The sequence below is a fragment of the Podarcis vaucheri genome (genome assembly GCF_965113315.1).
Source record: "Podarcis vaucheri genome assembly, chromosome: 8".
In the NCBI taxonomy this organism is placed as follows: Eukaryota; Metazoa; Chordata; class Lepidosauria; order Squamata; family Lacertidae; genus Podarcis; species Podarcis vaucheri.
This window is the reverse complement of record NC_138766.1, coordinates 3,632,172-3,653,363: the sequence shown is the minus strand read 5'-3', so window position 1 is coordinate 3,653,363 and position 21,192 is coordinate 3,632,172. Positions and strand designations below refer to the sequence as shown.

At 41.9% G+C, this 21,192-nt stretch overlaps 1 protein-coding gene across 8 annotated transcripts in view; it reads left to right on the top strand.

Moving 5' to 3' along the window:
* KIZ (kizuna centrosomal protein) overlaps positions 1-20,153 on the top strand; it is a 73,545-nt gene extending 53,392 nt beyond the window's left edge. For 7 of the 8 annotated variants that reach the window (XM_082234378.1, XM_082234377.1, XM_082234375.1 and 4 more), the window contains 3 exons: positions 7,284-7,383; positions 18,160-18,203; positions 19,474-20,153. In XM_082234378.1, coding sequence (XP_082090504.1) covers positions 7,284-7,383; positions 18,160-18,203; positions 19,474-19,577 — 248 coding nt within the window. In that variant the 3' untranslated portion in view covers positions 19,578-20,153. Of the gene's footprint in view, positions 1-7,283; positions 7,384-16,244; positions 16,263-16,702; positions 16,772-18,159; positions 18,204-19,473 lie in introns of all 8 variants that reach the window. The other variant, XR_014222299.1, reaches the window with a different exon arrangement.
* The last annotated feature ends 1,039 nt before the right edge of the window (positions 20,154-21,192 follow it).

The following is a 21,192-nucleotide window of genomic DNA, read 5'->3' as shown; positions in this document are numbered from 1 at the left end:
TCCCTTTAAAAATGGGAAGCGTTGACAGCTATGCCCCCCCCCCAAACAAATCTCACTAAAGACAACCAACCAAACGCTAGGCCACCGCCAACCTCTCTCCCCACCAAGGAAATATAACAAGCGAACAGAAAGAGAACCCACCCAAGTGACGCTAACACAAAAACCCCCACATACAGGAGAAGAAGAGAAGCAGTGCCACCCCCCTCGCCACCCCCCTCGCCATCCCCCCTCCCCCTTTTTTCTTTCCAGCCTTATACTGCATGCAACACTCATGTCTCGCAACAAATGAAACTGATCTGTAGAAAACTAAGAAATCTTGAATAAAAAATATTTTTTTTAAAAAAGGAAAGAAAACCAATGCAGCCAACTGTTCCTAAACAACTGTTCTGGATAGAGAAATGTCCTTTAAAAAAGAGAACTACCGAAAGTATCTTTAATCAGTACCATTAAAATCCTGCATGGATGGCTTTGAGGAACTTTGTGCAGAACGCATGGTTTCTCCACTTTTACAGTCTGCCTATTTTAAGGTTCACTACTCGGTTTGCTCTCAAACAATTTATGCCAAAGTTTAGGCTTTAGAGCTCTATGGGAGCTCAGGCTGATTAACTCTGTTTTAAAGGAGACTTCTTGATCATGAGCATTCAAATGATTGAAATACTAATTTGTAGCAGTAGAGCCTAGGCTTGCATTGCTTAACATCAAATGCCTATATAAGTAATGATTGGAGGTTGGCTGTCTTTGCATGGTACAAAGAATAATCACATGGTTTCGCCCAGAAAAGTAACATAGAATCATAGAATCATAGAGTTGGAATAGACCACAAGGGCCATCGAGTCCAACCCCCTGCCAAGCAGGAAACACCATCAGAGCACTCCTGACATATGGTTGTCAAGCCTCTGCTTAAAGACCTCCAAAGGAGGAGACTCCACCACACTCCTTGGCAGCAAATTCCACTGTCGAACAGCTCTTACTGTCAGGAAGTTCTTCCTAATGTTTAGGTGGAATCTTCTTTCTTGTAGTTTGGATCCATTGCTCCGTGTCCGCTTCTCTGGAGCAGCAGAAAACAACCTTTCTCCCTCCTCTATGTGACATCCTTTTATATATTTGAACATGGCTATCATATCACTCCTTAACCTCCTCTTCTCCAGGCTAAACATGCCCAGCTCCCTTAGCCGTTCCTCATAAGGCATCGTTTCCAGGCCTTTGACCATTCTGGTTGCCCTCCTCTGGACACGTTCCAGTTTGTCAGTGTCCTTCTTGAATTGTTGGTGCCCAGAACTGGACACAGTACTCTAGGTGAGGTCTGACCAGAGCAGAATACAGTGGCACTATTACTTCCCTTGATCTAGATGCTATACTCCTATTGATGCAGCCCAGAATTGCATTGGCTTTTTTAGCTGCCGCGTCACACTGTTGGCTCATGTCAAGTTTATGGTCAACCAAGACTCCTAGATCCTTTTCACATGTACTGCTCTCAAGCCAGGTGTCCCCCATCTTGTATTTGTGCCTCTCATTTGTTTTGCCCAAGTGCAATACTTTACATTTCTCCCTGTTAAAATTCATCTTGTTTGTTTTTGCCCAGTTCTCTAATTTGTCAAGGTCATTTTGAAGTGTGATCCTGTCCTCTGGGGTGTTAGCCACCCCTCCCAGTTTGGTGTCATCTGCAAATTTGATCAGGATGCCCTTGAGTCCATCATCCAAGTCGTTGATAAAGATGTTGAATAAGACCGGGCCCAAGACAGAACCCTGTGGCCCCCCACTAGTCACTCTTCTCCAGGATGAAGAGGAACCATTGATGAGCACCCTTTGGGTTCGGTCAGTCAGCCAGTTACAAATCCACTGAGTGGTAGCATAGTCAAGACCGCATTTTACCAGCTTCTTTACAAGAATATCATGGGGCGCCTTGTCAAATGCCTTGCTGAAATCAAGGTAGGCTACATCCACTGCGTTCCCTTCATCTACCAGTCTTGTAATTCTGTCAAAAAACGAGATCAGGTTAGTCTGACATGACTTATTTTTCAGAAATCCATGCTGACTATTGGTGATCACAGCATTCCTTTCTAGGTGCTCACAGACTGTTTGCTTAATGACTCAGGGGCACACCTGTTGCATTAACATCTTTGCAGTTCGTTTGCTGCCTTTCCTTTAGAAAACTGGCATAAAAATGAATTTAAAATAGTGAAAACATTACAGACACTGGGATAGTTAAACTGTGACCATATGCAAAGCAAACACACATTTGAGTCTGTTAAGATAGGTAACAGTGGTTCAGATGTTAGGTTCAGTGGAATAAAATCTATGTTCAGATGTAGCCCTTAGTACCATAGGGTTATCTTGGATGCTGTACTATATGTTCTAGAGATATTAATTGCCCTTGGATGAATGAGGTAATTATTCTTCTTATCTTCAGAATATATTGTTGAACTGGGGCAGAATTTAGCCTAAGTTCAGCATTTTTAGATCCTCCAATTCCAGTGGAGCTAAGCATGTAGTTAGCTGTCACCACTGAAATCAATGGGGCTTTAGCTTTGACTAAATTTTAGTCCTAATGTTTCTACTCAAACACTTTATGGCATTTGGACTTATGTTCTTGTATTGATTTGAAACACTTTAACCCCCTTTTTAGCCAAAAGGTTCCTAGAGCAGCATACTAAAATGAGCAGTAAGACATTATAATGGCAGAACAACCCAAACCTCCTTTGCTGAGGAAGTGAATTGAGTGGAGGTTGCATCTGCCCAGCCCTACAGGCCTCCATCAGCCTCCTGCTAGACACCACCTTCAGAGTGATACATGGAGCTCTTCCTTCCACCCTCATCAGATCTCTAGCTTATGAAGTCTGTTCCATCCATAGGACCATGATATTATAATCTGAATCTTCTCATTGCTATGACATTAGCAGAGCTGGCCCAGTCATTAGGCAGGGTGAGGCTGCTGCCTCAGGTGACAGAAGCCCCTGCAGATGGCACACGCATTGGGTGCCTTGCCACTTCTGCCAGCGGCGACAATTTTCAGCAAGATCACATCCATTTGGGGCAAGATCTCACCTGAAATTGTGTGAGATCTTTTGGAGCGGACAAGATCTCACACAAATTTGAGCAACATTTCACCCAAAATTGGCATGAACTTGCCTGAAATAGGCACCGCTGGTGGTGTCTCTTTGCCAGCAGCAGATGTGTCAAGGCAGGCGGTGGTTGCAAGAACAAGTAGGTGGCGGTGGGAGGGCAAGGTTGCACTTCCTGTTTACTCTCAAGCAGCGGAACGAGATGCACCACTCCTGAATATTAATCTTGTTCAGCTGCAAATTCCAGTACTAATGTAACTGCAGCATTAAACAACTAAAACCAGTCATTGCCTGAGTTCCACACTGAGCACCCCAGTCCTCACCATGCCATTATTGGCAGCTCAATAACTGATCCATGCCAAGGATAAGAGGCATCTGAAGGCATGAAGAACACATTTCAATATGAAAGAAGAAACATTTTGGGGGCTGCCTCCCTGCTTATCATGTTAGAGCAACAGGAGAGGCATGGGCTTCTGAGACTATGTTTAGAGATGTTCTGGTGGCTAACGGTTGCAGTCTTTTATTGGCAGGACCAAATTCCACTCTCTAGAGCTCTTGTTCAGTTATTGAGCTGGTTCACAAGTAATATTAAACCACATTTGAAGCATGAGTGCCCTGCTCCTTCTCTGTCTCTGGTTGTGTAGCACAGGAGAATAAATCTAGGAACAAGCCTGAATCTGATTTATTGTTATGTGTGAACCCAGGGTCATACAGGACTCGATTGGTTTCTTTCCAACCAAACCAGGAGCAGGAAGCCATAAGGAACGTTGGTTACGGCTTGTGGTTTCCCATGTAGTGACAAGGTCTGGCTCATGGGTAGGCAAACTAAGGCCTGGGAGCTGGATCTGGCCCAATCGCATTCTAAATCCGGCCTGCGGATGGTCCAGGAATCAGCGTGTTTTTACATGAGTAGAATGTGTGCTTTTATTTAAAATGTATCTCTGGGTTATTTGTGGGGGATAGGAATTTGTTCTCCCCCCCCTTCAAAATATAGTCTGGCCCCCCACAAGGTCTGAGGGACAGTAGACCGGCCCCTGAAAAAGTTTGCTGACCCCTGGTCTGGCTTGTTGCTGCCTTATACCTTCCTCCATGTGGCACAGTCAGGAGCAGGGGCACGCAAAAGCGCCTGTGCATTTTAAACTGTGGTTTAACATGGCATGTAAACCAGGCCAAACTGAGGACACTTGCGCCAGAGCTTATACTTCAAACTCTGTATCAGCAAGCCCAGCCGTCAGGGACTGGCTTGATGCAGAGGAGTGAGGGGAGGCATCTGCCAGGGAACCCCCAGGGAAAGAAGGCTCAGAGCCAGGGGAGTGGTGGTGGGATGATGATGAGGGATCAGAGGGAGCAGACTGGAGGGAGGAGGTGTTGGAAGCTGAAGAGGCCACAGGGCTTAGTGAGCAGGAAGAATTTCTGGCCATGAGCAGTCAAGAATCACAGGCAGAAGCAGAGGCTGGAGAGGAGGGGGGTCAAGAGGCAGAAATGAGGCGAGCTGCTGAAGAAGCCTTCCTGTCCTGCTGCAGCCAGCCCGCCCCCCCCCCCCCGGTCTCCCAGAACCCAAAGGGGTATGAAGAGGGCAGAGGAAAGACAGGCAAGATGAAGGCGCCTCTGGTTGCTTGGGAAGGAACCAGGGGAGGAGGAACCTTAGAAAGTGGTGGGAAGGTGGGGACCTTTAGCCTCTGGACAAGTTGCTGTGCTCACTGGACCTGAGCTGTTTTGAGCCTCCTTGAGACCAGCCTTCGGAAGAGGATGAGAGTTTGTTCAAGGCAGGCATGGGCGTAGCCAAGGGGAGCAGGTAAAACTATAGAAATACTTAACTAACTGACCAAACACGTTGATTCTGCCCCCAACAAAAGTCCTCCCCCCAACAAAAATCCTGGCTACGCCCATGGCCAGGGGGGTGCAGTGGGGGCAGCTGCCCCCCTAAATCGAGTAAATAAATAGAAATACTAACTGACCAGTTGCGTCACAGATAACTTGGGCCTGCCCCCCCCCAAAAAAAATAAATCCTGGCTACGCCCATGAAGGCAGGCCCCACCTTTCTACAATGGATGGCAGTGGCCCTCAGTTAAGTTCTCAGTGGGTTTGCTCACTAATGTAGGGGATCATCCATTATATATACTGTTATTTGGCAGTACTTCTGGTATTGTAGGGTTGTTTTTTATGAAGCTCAATCCTATGCTTGTTGAATCAGAAGTAAGTTCCACACAGTTGGCACCTTAACAATTGTATTTAGGATTGCAGCCTTAAACTCTTCTTAACTGTTTGAGCCCTTGGAAAAAGGTGGGGAAGGAATTTAGGTAAACCTCTGAAGCTGCCCTATAATGAATCAGTCCAGCTGCTTCATCTAGCTCAGTATTTATCAACCTGGAAATGGATCTTAAGGTCTCAAGCAGACAATGACAAATTAATCCATTCCATGCATGATTTTATGTATACGGTGTGTGTGTGTGTGTGCGTGCTATGCTGTGCTGTGCTGTATGGAACAAGCAAAGCTAGACTTCCATGTGAGTATAAATGTTTGCATTAGACCAAAACAATAAAAGGGTGGAAAAAAGTATATTTATTCTGTCCATTGGGTTGAATCTAGACTTGCCAGTTCATGAATGGAAGAGTCCTTCTATGAATGGAAATGAGTTTGATCCATTGGAGACTCCCACTTTTCAAATTTAACACTGCAACACCACTCCCCACTCTGTTCTGAAGGGTCTCCCAACCCCCCAGAGGAGGTTTGTAAAGACTGCAGGGTGAGGGAGAAGATGATGTTGGGAAACTGTGTACGTGCAACTACTCACACAGAGTCAATTAAGGTTTGGCAGACAGCCAGAAGGTCATGTGAAGGAGTAAGTCTGCCTGGTGTTAACAGAGACATGGAGACAGATCCCTTATTGGTCAAGCTCTCTCAAGGGAGTGATAATTAATGGCCTACTAACTGGGATGTGTTAGTTCAGTATTTCAGAGTTCAGAGGTTCAGAGTTCTGTGTGTCAGTGTAGGAGTTGTGAGTTGTGAGTCGTGTCAGAGAGAGCCAGCTAAAGATTCGTGTTCTGTTCCTGTAAATAGTGCACTGTATATAATAAACACCCAACTACAAGTTCCTGATTCCTGCTTCGTCTATCCTGTCTGCAGCCAAGTCGCCAATTGCTTCCGTGGATTCTGCGTTTACTCTGCTAGGTCTGGCTAAGGTTCTGCAACTAGTCAGAAAGTTGCGAAACACCAAATAGGTTTTGCCAATAGATGAATCTGGAAAACCTGCTTCCCCGCTTCCACCCATGGAGTTCATGGACTCCCACTCACTGCAACTCTGGATCCAACCCATTGTTCCATTAATTTGTATTTTGATTTGTGTGTCTGTGGGTTTTGATTATTTTGGTAAATTTTGTTTCCTATAAACTGATTCTCAGAATGTTTGTTCCATAGTGTCTTCTCATTGGATGTGTCTTCTCATTGGATGCTTGATAGTGTTTAATATTGCAATAGTTGGAACAACAACATCATGATGGCCCCTAATTATCAGTCTCCTGTATGAAAAATTCTGTATAAATGATATTATTTATAATTCCCCCCCCCCAAGAAAATTATATCCAGAAACAGGTTCAGGGTGGCCCAACCACTTGTTGCCTGTGTGCTGATCCAGAGAGGAAGGAGAAGCCTTTGGCCCTCCAGATGTTGTTGGACTCGGTGCTCAGCGGTGGGAGTTGCAGTTCAGCAAATGACTGCGCATTTTTACATGCCACACTGACAGCCCAGATTAGTAGCATATTTGTGCCTAGCCTTGTCACCTGAAAGTTATTTTAAAGAGAGTGATTGTGAGCTTGAGAAATTCACAGAATTGTAAAAAAAAGAAAGAAAGTTCATATTAAGACCAGGAGGTGGAGACAATTGTGAACTACAAACAGTATGGATAGAGCAAACTGCACTGAACAGAAGGACAGGAAGCATAGAGTGCAAGGGCAGTATAACTTGTCAGATGTTTGAAATTGTGATACAGTAGTTTTGCAGCAATAATTTGATGGAACTGAAGCCAAAAATGTCCTATAAGGTGTTTCGAGATATGAGTTGATGAAAGAGATGTTTTTGTTGTTCATGGAAAATTAATTATTACTTATTTTGCAAAATACATAACGCAAAATACATTTCCCTCTGTTGCCTATATAGTATCTGTTTCCACTAGCTTCTGCTGGAAACTAATTAAAGTTTTTTGCTATTTATCCCCCTTATAGCTTTGAAAATTGACAGCAGTAGTTTAAATGAACAGAAAAGCAATGGAACCAGTTCAGAACCCAGTGCTTCATCTCCGGAAAGAAGAAGCCTTTTGTCAAGGTAAAGTCATTAAAGGCTTTCCTTCCTGAATAGTTTCAACCTAGTGATAAATGCCTCTAGAAAGTTAATGAAGCACTGGCAAGAATATTTTGATGGATGGCCTATGGTTCAGATTTGTGTTTCACTACAACAACTTAAAATTTTGTATACCTTACAAAATATTTGCATTAAAGCCAGGTATTGTTTTGCAGCTGTTGTTTTCTCATTTTAAGACTCAATTGACATCTCAGTGAACCACAAATTAGCGTGTACAGCTGCTCTCAGTAGGACTACTTAGAGACCAAACAATGGAAGTTGTCAGGAAAAGGGCAGACGTAAAACATAAAGTCTTGAAGAAATAAAGTGGTGTGTCATCTTCTGGGTGTTGCTGAGATGTAAATGAGCTTCAGCTCAAAACATATTTTTGTATCTTTGTAAAAGAAGAATTTGATACTAGATTATTTGTTACTTTCTTCTTTTGTATTTCCAAATTGAGAACATTTAATTAATGTCCTTGGGTTTTTTTCTAAAGAAATGCAATTTATCTTTTTTCAGTTCTTTAAGTAATGTTTTGTTACTTTTTTCTGTTAGCATGACTCAAATGACTAGCATTCAAGCGATAATAGCAAATGAAGTATGGTAAACAATTGTGGAATTTTACATTGGCTTTAGATTGTTACGTGATTATTTGTTAAAGCACTTCCATTGCTTGGTTCTCTTTGTTTCTCCCTTCTTGGAAACACCCGTTTATAATACCTGATATATATGTGTATGTTTGCAGACATAGGGTGAGAATGCTTTTCACTGCTTTAAAATATCCTTGAAGATATATTTTGTTTTATCTTTTAAGATTCTTAGAATTTGAGAAGAACTGGCCTTGGAACAAAAGTAGTTGCCCAGTATAATGTATAAATAGCATTATAATACATTACAAAATGTAATAGAAAATGTATTTTATGTCTGATATTCAGGAGTTGGGGTTGGAAAGTAGTGCCTTTAAAATATATTTGTTGAGGTATATTTGTTAACATTTTCTTTTCCTAAGGTAATTGTTATTTGAGGTAATGATATTCTGCAAAAGTAATATCTGTTGCCCAAAAAATTAAAATAGTTGTCAATTATTATTTCTTGTGTAGAAAGAACAAGCAAATGTGTAAACAACACGAATGTTTTCAAGAAGGGATGTTTTGCATTATGATATATGTCAGCAGTTTCTAGCATTTCTGAAATGCTGCTCATACAGCGCAGACTCTGGAGGATCAGTATTATTTCTGTAAATTTGTATGCACGGCAGAAAGATTTTTGGGACGCATTTATGGCATCATATGATTTTATATCTTTGATCTTAGGAGAAAATACCATTTCTAGTACAGCATGAATTATTAGGGTTTCTTTTAATGAATAGTGTGCGTTTTAGCCTCCTCAATAACTTGGTAATAAAATACTTTTCAAAACCAAATCAGTTAGTAACACTTATAGCTTCACACTTGACATCCATCTTAGAAATATGTTTACAAACACAATGTAGGAATAAAGTGTGAAAGAATGGGAAATTGCTCAGGTGCTTATTTGCAGTTGGGACACAATGAAATTTCTTAGAGGCTGATGTCTAAGGATTCCACTTATTGTACTCACTTCTTGCGCTTTATTGCTTTTACAAGTGGTCTCGAAACTCAGTACTTGAAAATAAACATAACCGTCTAGTACCACAGTGGTACTCCCCCCCCCTCGCAGTGTTTAGTCACTGAGCTGATGAGTGGCCTCGAAAAATACCCTGATGGACCTAAATAATAATAAAAAAAGGTTTCCTCTGATGTCCTACAGACAATAATTATGATGTGCTAGTTAAGCCCAAACTACAGCTGAGGGATTTTACTTTAAAGCAGAGGCTTGGGCGCAAAAATGCATTTATAGCTCTTTGTCTGGCACCTCATTATGCGTGGGCCTGATTCATTAAGTAATTGGTTTGCAGTTGTTTACATGAGTATTAAGGCTTTCTATTCAGTAGTCTTTGAGAGATACATTGTGCAAATGTTGCATGTTATGAATGCAGAATGAGGGGCAGCGGGCAAGCCCTATTGGCTAAACACTGCACTCTGTTGAAAAGCAAGAGAAAGAGATTGGGTGCTGCTTTGCATAGCAATGACTTTCTTAATAAGCTTTACAGATTAATACACACAAGCTATAAAAGATGCAAAGAGATACTCTTAGCACATTTATCCATGCTCATCTCACTATTATGGCACTGGAGATGGGAAGAATTGAGTGCTTTCATATTCGCTTTTCTTTTTTCAGTGCAACTTCGGTGCATGAGACTTAATAGAATCCAATGTTTATTGTATTATAAATCATGGGGGAAGTAGGCGGACCTGCAACAGTTTATTATTAAAGATTCTTTCAATGTAAATCTTTTTCCACCATTGTGTGTCCTACAGCAAAATCATTTTGTGGTTGAGTGGGGATGAAAGGCATAATGTACGAAGGAGTGAGTCTTAATAGGAAGCTGCTCTCCGATTGAAGGCCACTTGTTCCCTTTTGTCTGGAGGTGCTTGCCGCAGCTTCCTCTTCTCCAGCAAATATTACCCCTTGGATCCTAGCTTAAAATCGCTTTCTCACAAGATTTCTGCAGCTTGATACAAATACGTTTAAACTGAGGTGTGAATTTGTTAATTGATAGATTATATATTCTCAAAGGAATCAAAATAATTATTTTGCAGAATGGGTTTTCTTAGTGTTTTAATCTCTAAACCAATGGCTGCAGTGCAATGTGTGTGGCATTTTGTAGTTCTGTAGCAATATAGTCAGCCAGCGGAGGTCAGTAGCATTCTATTGTTGCAGCTTTAGGCTAGATGCAATGCCTTTTTCCTTTGGCTTCTTCGCTTTGCCACATTTGATAGTTAAAGAGCTAAATTAGGGACCCAAATGCTGATATATTCCACTTGTAAAATAATGTGCACTGTTGACTTTAAGTTGGATTCCAGAAGTAAGCCATTAAGTTGGTTTTCAAATTTACTCCTTAAACAGAAGCTAATTTTAAAAACGTTTTTCACTTGACTAAATCACTGGTTATCAGTGATGGTTGTTTGTGTTAATGACTTCAAATTGTAATGTTTAAGACATCTATGCAATGAATGTGCCTCTAATAAGCGCCTTGGCTCATTCTTTGCAGACAACCATAATGGCCATTGGGGGTCACTCTTTCTTTGCTAAATTCCAACAGCTTTAATTCTTAGACTCTTTCTAAACCAGATGTAAATTGTTCAGTATAATCATTGTGGCACTTTATTTCATTCTTCCCTATTGTAATTGTCTGGATAGGGGAAGGAGTATTTTGTGCACAGATATATCACCAAAACTTAGGAATGTGCCTATTGAAATATTGTGTTTAATTTTATATATAGATAGATAGATAGATAGATTCTTTATTATTGTCATTACACAAGTGCAACATAGCACAAAGTGCAACGAAATTGGATGCCATCCCTTAAAACAACAAAAGCAAGACAACAACAACAACCAAACAAACCACATTCCAGCCACACCCACACCACACCCATCAAACTCCCAGGTCACACTAACGAGTTACAGCATTCAAAAGGGCCACAGCTCTTGGATAGAAACTGTTTTTCAGTCTATTTGTCTTTGACTTGATGTTTCTATATCTTCTGCCAGAAGGCAGTAGTGCAAACAGACAGTGACCCGGGTGAGATGAATCCTGCAGGATGTTATTTGCTTTCCTAAGACAACGGGAACCGTACAGTTCTTCCAAAGATGGGAGAGGATGACCAATAATCCTTTGGGCTGTGGTTATGACCTTCTGGAGCACCTTCCTCTCCCTAGCTGTACAACTGGAGAACCAAGCACAAATACAGTATGTAAGAATGCTCTCTATGGAGCCTCGGTAGAAGGACACCAGCAGTCTCTCACTCAGATTGTTCTTCTTTAAAAGTCTGAGGAAATAAATTCTCTGCTGGTCCATTAGGCATTTTGTTCTTTTTTTAAATACGATTTTATTAAAGCTTTTTCATAATACAATAAGATAAAATAAACTCATCTAAATAAAAAACAAAAACAGAGAAAAAGAGAGAGAAGAAAACACAGAACCTACTCCCAAAGGCAGCCTTGTCACTCACCCTTGTCACTCACAGAAAGTGGTGGACCCTCCCAGCTCTCACCTGGGAGATCTTCTCTTCCTTGCCTCTCACTCAGGGTCCTTCCACCACCTATCCATCACCTTCATGTGAGTATAATCCTTGGTCCCCAAGGGAGGAGACTAAAGAAAAAAAGAAAAGGAGAGGGGGGAAAGGAGAAAGTTAAATAAAAGTACTTCTGATTTTCTGTTTGTTAGCTACATAAAATAAATTATTCAAAACATTCACATCCAACTGTTCTGCTTTCTGTTAAGCAATAGTTTCCCAGTCTCCAGGCCCAGATGTCTCAGATTTGTTTATTTTCCTTTTCACACAAAAAGTAAAAAAGTGGTTCTCTAATTATTAGTAGTATAACAAATGTCAGCAATGGTTTTTCTCTAATCAAACATATCAGCTTTGCCTACAATAACTTCAACAACCATTCTTCCATACTAAACAATAATAAATCTTTCTTATTTTGCCCATGTAACAGTCTCACTGTGCTCATATATTAAAATGATATTCCATAGGTTTTTCTTGTTATGTATCCATTAATTTGCACCCAGTTCTGTATCTTCCATTCCCATTTCTAGTTGCGTTTACCGTGGTTTTCCATCCTTATCTAAAAAACGATCTCTTCCATTTATGCTTCTTCCATTCTTTTTCTAAGAAAAGCACCAGAAATTTTGTAGTTTTTTCCTCTGAGTTCACTCCAAGTTATACACAGAGCCCTTTCACTCTCAGCTCTATCAGTGCCAAATCAAGATGTCTCTCCACATCTCCATCTCTCAATCCAGGGCTCATTCCGCTCCTCCAGAATCACAACTCCACCATTTGGCTGTTTCATTCCTCCAAACACCCCTGTGAAGGACTTTTCCATTTCACCATCTCTTCCCTCCAACTCTACCATTTCACCCTTCTGATCTGCCAATCTCTTATTCATATTCTTCTCCAAAGTCTCTGTGTCTGTGTGATTTTGCTTTCCATTTCATTCGTCTCTGGTTTACTTGCATTCCCCATTCCCTTTTCCATTTAATCATTCTTAGTTCTAATCAATTTTATTTGCTCATCAAACATTTGCTAAAGGATGCTAACAGTCAGCAGAATGTCCAAAGGTATATTTGCCGTACTGATTGTTTTTGATCTTATTAATAATTCAGTCTCATTACATCACCTGTCTCCACCTTAAGATTTTCACAGTCTTATCTCTTACTAAAATAAACACATTCCTTTCCCATGGAGGAAGTATCAAGTGGCAGAGTTACTTTCGATTTCTAAGCAACACTTTCATCAATAAAAAAAATCATAGCATACAGAACTCTTCTGTTTTTAAAACTTTCTTGACTCAAACCATTAAAGCAGGCCTTTTTTCTGCTTTCAGCCCTTTTACGATCGACTTCCCTTCTTATTGAAGTCAGAAAGTAGCTCATGCTCCAAATGTAAATTTCCACTGGCAGACAAATAAATCTTTCTCAGTCATAAATTATAACTGTCTCAGAAATAATTAAGAAAGGAAACCTTTTGCAGACCCCATGCCCATCTCGTGGGTTTTGGGTGAGATGTTGATTCCTCAGCTCACAAGTTGCTTAACTTTGTTTCCAGGAGCTGACAGTTTCTTGGTCTCTTGACACAGAAAACTGCTTTTTCAGAGCATCAGAAGTTATTTCCCTGCTAACTCTTTTCTCTACAGTGAATTTGATAGCCAAGACTTATGTCTGGCTATCCTCAATCAGCACATAATCATCTCCGTCAGCAGCTTGCCGACAAAATATGCTTAATCTGCCATGATCCTCCCCCGGAAGTCAATAGGCGTTATGTCTGAGGTTCCACCCCTACCCCCCAAGTTTGTTGTTTTGTTGGCTAACTAATGCAAATAATTACTTTGGGTATCTTCCTGTTTCATCTCTTTGACCATATCTCTTGAAGTTCCTTCATCTGTCTTGTCCAAGGACAGGGAGACAGGGAAACTGTTGGACTACAGTTCTCATCAGCCTCAACTGGCATGGGCAGTGGACAGGGTTTATGGGAGTTGTATTCCAGCAACATCTGGAGAAGCCCAGATTCCTATCCCTAATTGAGTCCCTTTCTTCCACACCTCTCTTGGCCTCTGTGACTCAGTCCTCCACTGATTCTTCTGTACAAGCTATTGTACAAAAAGAGAGAATATAAATTGGGAAGTCCTATATGCAGCTGTAGTTTATTTCCTCCTCCCGATCATGGTCAATAGAAGAAAACATAGAACAAAAACAGGGAAGAAAATGCTGCTTTGAAGGCAGTTGAAGTCATCCATGCTGTATGCCTTCCTGATTCCACACACATAACCCCACATATTTCAAGACTGCACCTCTTCCACTTGAGTTTTGTTGCACTATCTGTGATAGTATGTTCCTTTTTTAAAAAAAATAATTTTTATTAACAGGCCAATCACATCACATTATCATATCACATTAGTTCCAAACTGTACAGCCAAATTTTAAATTTTGTTGGGCGTGCCCATACATCAAGCTCGGCTCGAGTCCAAAACAGCGTCACTTATCTTACTGCTTTCATTAGACAGTTCTGTCTGTGATAGTATGTTCCTAACACTGTATGTGGAGGGCTTGCTTGGAATACTGAGGACCAAATAAAATATGATGGCAAAAGGGATGTGCAGCTGAGGGGTACTGAATGCTTCCTTCCCTTATCTTCCTGAAGTTCCTTGCCCTCAGGCACTACTGACCAGTGCGGCTTACTTCCAGCATCTGACCGAAGCTGGAAAGAAAAAGGAGTTTTGTTGATGGGGAGGCAGAGTGTCAGTGAAGGGTGACAAAAATGCAGAAATGTTGCCCTACTTAAACGAGGGGGGGGCTATCAACCTCACAATAGAAATGATCATGGGAGCAGGAAATTATGTGTAAGCTACACAAAATGGGTGCACTACTTCAGACACTGCTTTGAAAAAGCTGGGATACAATTTGCAGCATGAAAGGCAGATTGAGGAGGGTGGTACATAAAGTACACATTATGTGCAGTTGCATGCTTCTTTTCCTCACTGGTTCTCTCCACCCCACCACAAAAAGAGAACACATAGGAGATTAGAATTATGATCAGAGAACCTATAAGAATAGTTGCCTAACTCTTTCCCTGCTGGTTATTTGTGAAGCAGCCGCTTCCCCCCATCACTTTTCCCTTCAAGATTTCAATTTCCTGGAAGTGCTTTTTGGGGAGTGGGGGCAGGGAGAAGACTTATGCAGCAACTTAGCCCTGAGGAATTGGACTTAGGTTCATCAAAGTTGAAGATAGATGTGTGAAAAAGAAAATCTTTGAATTGTGCTTCACAAATAGGTTTTGTATTGAATCTGGAGTAAACTCACCTAGAAGATATTGTTCTGCAGTATTATTCTCTCAATTTTAATTTGCCTTTTTCCATCTTCTTTCTGTGGAGAAATTATTTATCTTTAATTATGAAACAAGCACAGTGTCAGATTGTGATGTTCTTGATTGTATTTGCTAGTTTCTAAATGTAAGCATTAGCTGTTAGCAGGCTTCTCACCTGTTTTCTCTGTCAACTACCATATTTTTCGCTCTATAGGACGCACCCGACCATAGGATGCACCTTCTTTTAGAGGGGGGAAACAAGAAAAAAAAATCTCCCCCTCTCTGCTCAGCGCCCCTTCAGCGAAGCGGCAGGAGAAACGGAGCCCCTTCCATTTCTCCTCCCGCTTGGCTGAAGGGGCGCTGCACAGCTCTCCCTCTCTGCTGAAGCCAGGAGAGTCTTGCTCACCCGGCTTCAGCAAAAGGAAGCCGAAGCCTCCGGAGCACAGCGGGACCTCCCACTGCACTCCGGAGGCTTCAGGCGGCTATCCCTGAAGCCTGGAGAGCGAGAAGGGTCGGTGCGCACCAACCTCCTCTCGCTCTCCAGTCTTCAGCGAAAGCAACGCGAAGCCTCCGGAGCGCAGAGGGAGCGCTTCCTCTGTGCTTTGGAGGCTTCGCGTTGCTATCGCTGAAGCCAAGGAGCCTGCTTTCGCTCCATAGGACGAATTTTTGGAGGGGAAAAAGTGTGTCCTATAGAGCGAAAAATACAGTACTGTGGTACCTTGGGTTACATACGCTTCAGGTTACAGACTCCGTTAACCCAGAAATAGTGCTTCAGGTTAAGAGCTTTGCTTCAGGTTGAGAACAGAAATTGTGCTCTGGCGGCGCGGCGGCAGCGGGAGGCCCCATCAGCTAAAGTGGTGCTTCAGGTTAAGAACAGTTTCAGGCTATGTACAGACCTCCGGAACGAATTAAGTACTTAACCCAAGGTACCACTATACTTTTAATGTGCTTGTACATTTTGGAAAAACCTATATGCCCCTCCCTCTGCAGACATCCTCAGCCACATGCTCAGTACACACAGCTATGCATGGAAGATCTCTCTCTACCAAAAGGATGAGTAGTCCTGGAAACGTCAACACAGCACTGATCCCTTGTGGAAGGAAAGCAGCAGGGAAGAGAATAGCTGGAATTAGATTCCCTCAACTGGTGGTGGTGGAGTTGACAATGTTATCCATCCATTTGGCAGTGAGCATATAGGTCCAGGAGTCTGTGCATGGATTGCCAGTCATAGATTCAGGGGTTTTACATTGTGCTGACACCCGTGGGGGGGGGGCTTTGTCAGATCAGCGTATATGGCTTTACAGAATTCCCATTTTTAAATTTAATTTTGTTAATTCTCACCTCTCCCTTCACTGCAGTCTGTCTCTTCCATTATTAATTAAAGCTTTACCACAGAGAAGGCCTAGTGTGTTGTCATGAATATAGGGCTTGCTCGTGCGTAAGTTGCCGCCACTCCTGGCTATGTTGCCTTGTTAAACCTTTTCTGCCTGGACAGGCCTTCACTTCGTGGCTGCCTCAGTCGCTAGCAGAATCCGTCAGTGGGCGTTTCTTAAACCTTTTCCAGCATAAAAGCTGTTTGATGCCAAGTCTCCTCCTACTCTCCCTGCGCGGAAGTCTTCTGCGCAGTGAGGGTGTGGGTGGCGGAGGACCCGTGCTCTCCCCGCTGGAGTCCGGCGAGGAGTCCTGGAGCCCTCTTGCTGATTCCCCCATCTGCCCCCCTTTATCCCTGGTGTTGCGCTGATTTCCTTCCCCAGCTGATGAGTTGCCTCTCTCCCTGCTGGATCCCTCTCCAGCATCACTTGGGAGCCTTCCCTCCGCCTCTGGCTCCGATGTCAGTTCCCTGACATGTGTTGCACTGGGGGCTGCAGTAGGGTGAATCACCACAGATCAGATGAAGCAGCTTGAGAGGGTCATGCATGAAGGTCAGAAGAATTCTCCACTTCAGCTTTTAAAACAAAATTTATTAGAACATGCTGTGAAGAAGTGCTACTGAGAAAGATCAAATTTGTTTGTCCTCCAATTCAAAGCAATTTGAATTTGAAACTTGATATTTACAGATTAATAATTTTTTGATGCAGGTTTGGTGACTAGACTGCAGTGAAAATGTATAATGTTTGTATTCCCAGTTTAAGGAGCTTTTGCCAGAAAACACCATCTTTCCTCTATTAGATCTCCCACAGTAAAATAGATTGGAGGTCCATTTTTTGGGTCCTTTATCACAAGACTCTTAATAGAATAGTTAATTCTCTAACATCATTGCCCCTTATGAGATTATTTCACAGCAACAGCAGCACAATATGCATGCAACACACAAAAGATCAAAATGATTCCAGCTTGTTTGGCAGATTCAAAAGGGTCTGTGATGCTCAAGATATGAGAGCATTCATTTAGCAGAACAGAATGGTGACTGTATTTGCATCAAGGTAGATCAAAAGCAGCTGAAAGCCTACATCATTTACATAGGAACGGGGTGAGACTATGGGAACCCAACTGTTGAGTCCTAGCAATACATATTCAAGCTGGAGAATAAGAATATAGTGGATAAATTAAATTTTATTCTAATACCTTTTAGAATCCAGATTGTTGACTTTTTACAAGCTCAGGTATCTTTAGCCAAGGACATTCAGTATAATAAATTGGCAGCTGTGAATAAATTTTGAAGCCCTTTTATACTTACATTGGAGCTAGCCTTCAGAGAAAATCTGTTTCCTACAAAATGAAGGCAGTTTCTGTGTAATATATGTTTTAAAACTTATTTACAGGTTTGGGCTTCCCATGGATATTAGAGTGAAGATGCATAACATTTTAATATTGCCACTAGTGAGTCCTGTTTCTGGGCTTTGAAGCTGACTTCTCAATTTGCCTTAGCATTTATCAGCTTGTGTCACATGGTGTGTTTGTATTTTATTGTTTTATATATATTTATGGCAAATATATGTTTAGATATCTATAGATTATTAAATCACAAACAATTGCAAAACTACTCTGGGTTTGAAGAAGGAAGATGTGTTGCTAATGTTACAAGCTGCAGCCAATAAACATCCTTCATGGCTTCTGTCCTTCATTGAAAGTGAATCATGCTGAAAACTTGCAGAAATAGTTTTTCAGAGCTAATTCTTGTATAGAAAAAGGTAAATATGTACAGAACATGATGAAGATGCTTTCAAGGTGGCCACTCCTCCTAAAAGGATCCATGTGTTCTTGCCCTGTGCGTGTTCAGTTTCACAACTGAGTCCAAGTATGTTTGGGTATAGTCACAGAAGCACTGATGTCAATGTATTTCCTAACCCATTTAAAATATCTTTTATAGGGATGAAAACCAAAGGGGAATGGTATCAACAATAAAATCCAAAGGTAAGTATAGAGTTTGTAATAACATAAACAATTGGGGTTGCCTTCCACCTTGGTTTGTAAGAACATGGGAAGATTCAAGATGGTTTAACAAATGGTTCATCTAGTCCATCCAGCAACTTGTTTCTAACAGTGGTCAGCCAGTGATCTAAGAAGTTTATAAGCAGGACCTGAAGGCAACAGTCCTCCAACATTTGTTTGCCCAGAGCGGTTGGTATACAGAAATCATAGATAATAGCTGCATATAAATCCCCCACTTTTGAATGCAGTCAGTGGCAATCATCACTTGTAGCAATTAATTCTATAAGACTCCTGTCATCCTTGATCACGGGCCACTTTTGCTGAAGCTGATGACAACTGTAGTTGAAAACATCTGGAGGGCAGCAGTTTGGAGAAAGGCTAGTTTACTCTGATATTTGACCAGGCATCAGAAGAAATTTCCACCATGACAGCAATATCCCTTTCCCATCAGCCCAAGATCATTCTTGTTCTATAGGATATATACACACATGATACACCTGAATAGTAGGATATTCTTTGCCCCAATAGTCATAACATGCTGGAAAGGCAAGAAGTATGCATGGCATTTTTGTGGGTCACCCAACAACAGCTATGTTGAGAAGCTAACAGATAACTTAAAGTCCTTAATAGACCATATAGGAGTAAGAATTTAGAGTTAGGGTAGAGTTCTGTGAGTGTAAGCCATCCATACCAGCAGATCCCAACTGAAAATGTTAATGAAAATGAAATAATTTATTCTTCAATTGATTATAAGCAGCTCCCCATCCCACAGTTTCTGCACCAGAAATCTGTTTCATGAAACCAGTTATTATTACCAGGGTTTCCCCCAAGAAATCTGAGACTGTGCCTGTGTGAAGCCAACCTCTCCTCTGCACTTTTCATGCTTCTCCTGGTTCTGGGAGACCAGCAGGGAGCTTGTTGCAGCAGGAGGGGGAGACACCCGTCTGACTCATCTCTGTGTCTTGGCCCCCCTCATCTCACTCTCCTGCTTCAGCCTCTGATTCTGGACTTCTCTCTGCCACAGACTCTCCCAGCTCACTAAACCCTGTTACCTCCTCAGCTTCCAACACCACCTCTTCCTACTCTTCTCACTCTGACCACTTAACGTTGTCCCACCACCACCTTCTTCCCTTGGGGGTTCCCCAGGTGGTGGTTCTTCTCATCATTCCTCTGTGTCATGACAGTTGCCTGTTGAAAACCGGATATTGCCATTTTTATTTGTTATATGCTATATTTTGTTTTCCTGATGCAGCCTTCTGGGGTGATTCTGATGACAGTAACTCTGAGATTGAAGAAGCACTGCGTCCTCAATTGCATTCCTCACAAAAAGATGAATTTGATGACTTCTATGATTGAGGGCCAACATTTCCCCCCCATACATGTGCTAAAAAGCTCAAAGGAAGCTTTTCCTAGGGGGTGATTTAGAACCTTGTTTTCCTTGTTTGAAATTCACAAAACCTGGGCAGGGGGCACACAAATCAATTTGAAACAGGAAAACTGAGGGTAGGATACTGTTTTCCTTCCCTCTTTGATGCTGATTGCTCCACTAAAAGCAGGGGGGGGGTTCTTCGGAAAAAGTCTAACAGACTACAGTTATATGCACTTACCTATAATGTGCAGTTGGGCCAAATTTAGGGGGGAAACAGATCTGTTGTTATTCACAAAATTACTAATTGTGTGATGTTTAAGTGATTAGCAGTCATGGGAAGGTGTATGTGAATCCAGAGCGAAACCATGCCCTGCTGCAGTACTGATCCAGATTTCTATTCATTTCTGTCCTAATGCCCCCCTGCAATTTTGTCTTTTTCCATTGGGATGTAGGAATAAACCATATTTCAGAAATCAAAGTTTCAGATGTGTGACTCAGCCACATAATGTTTTCTTTTGTATTTACTTTGTCTTGTTCTAATAAAATGCACTCTTGACAATGTACTTAAAGAAACTCTTATTACTGTTGTGTATTTAAAGTATTGACCTGTGTGATTTTTGTTTCATATACTGAAATCTATAAAGACTATAGTTAAGTATTGTTCAATGGAATATTGGGCTGCTTGCAACTGCCCTGAACATGATGATGTCACACCACCTCCTTAAGAATACATAATGGGATCCAGAAATGTACAACAACTGTTGCCCAGTCACTAATACTTCTTGGGTAAGGTGATCAACAAACCACTCCTGATGCTGCTCCTCAACAGCTCCCCCCACCCAGCCGCTGCAATGAATGCAAATAATCACCCCAGGATTCTTAGCAACTAGTTAGTAGTATTCTTCCGTCACTTACGGCTTACTCCGTGGCTTACTCCACTTATATGGACCAGGAGAGGCTGTAGCCTGCTCACCAGCTGCAGCCATGGCAGTCAGGATGGGTCCGAAGGACTTCTTGTGGACATTAAATAATTACAGTGCTACCTTGGTTCTCAAACTTAATCCGTTCCGGAAGTCTGTTCCAAAACCAAAGCGTTCCAAAACCAAGGTGTGCTTTCCCATGGAAAGTAATGCAAAATGTATTAATCCGTTCCAGACAATTAAAAACAACCCCTAAAACAGCAATTTAATATGAATTTTACTATCTAATGAGACCATAAAATGAAAGCCATAAATCAGGCTGCAATCTACTTTTTGTTGTTGTTTAGTCGTTTCCGACTCTTCGTGACCCCATGGACCAGAGCACACCAAGCACTTCTGTCTTCCATTGCCTCCCGCAGTTTGGTCAAACTCATGCTGGTAGCTTCGAGAACACTGTCCAACCATCTCGTCCTCTGTCATCTCCTTCTCCTTGTGCCCTCCATCTTTCCCAACATCAGGGTCTTTTCCAGGGAGTCTTCTCTTCTCAGGAGGTGGCCAAAGTCTTGGAGCCTCAGCTTCAAGATCTGTCCTTCCAGTGAGCACTCAGGGCTGATTTCCTTAAGAATGGAGAGGTTTGATCTTCTTGCAGTCCATGGGACTCTCAAGAGTCTCCTCCAGCACC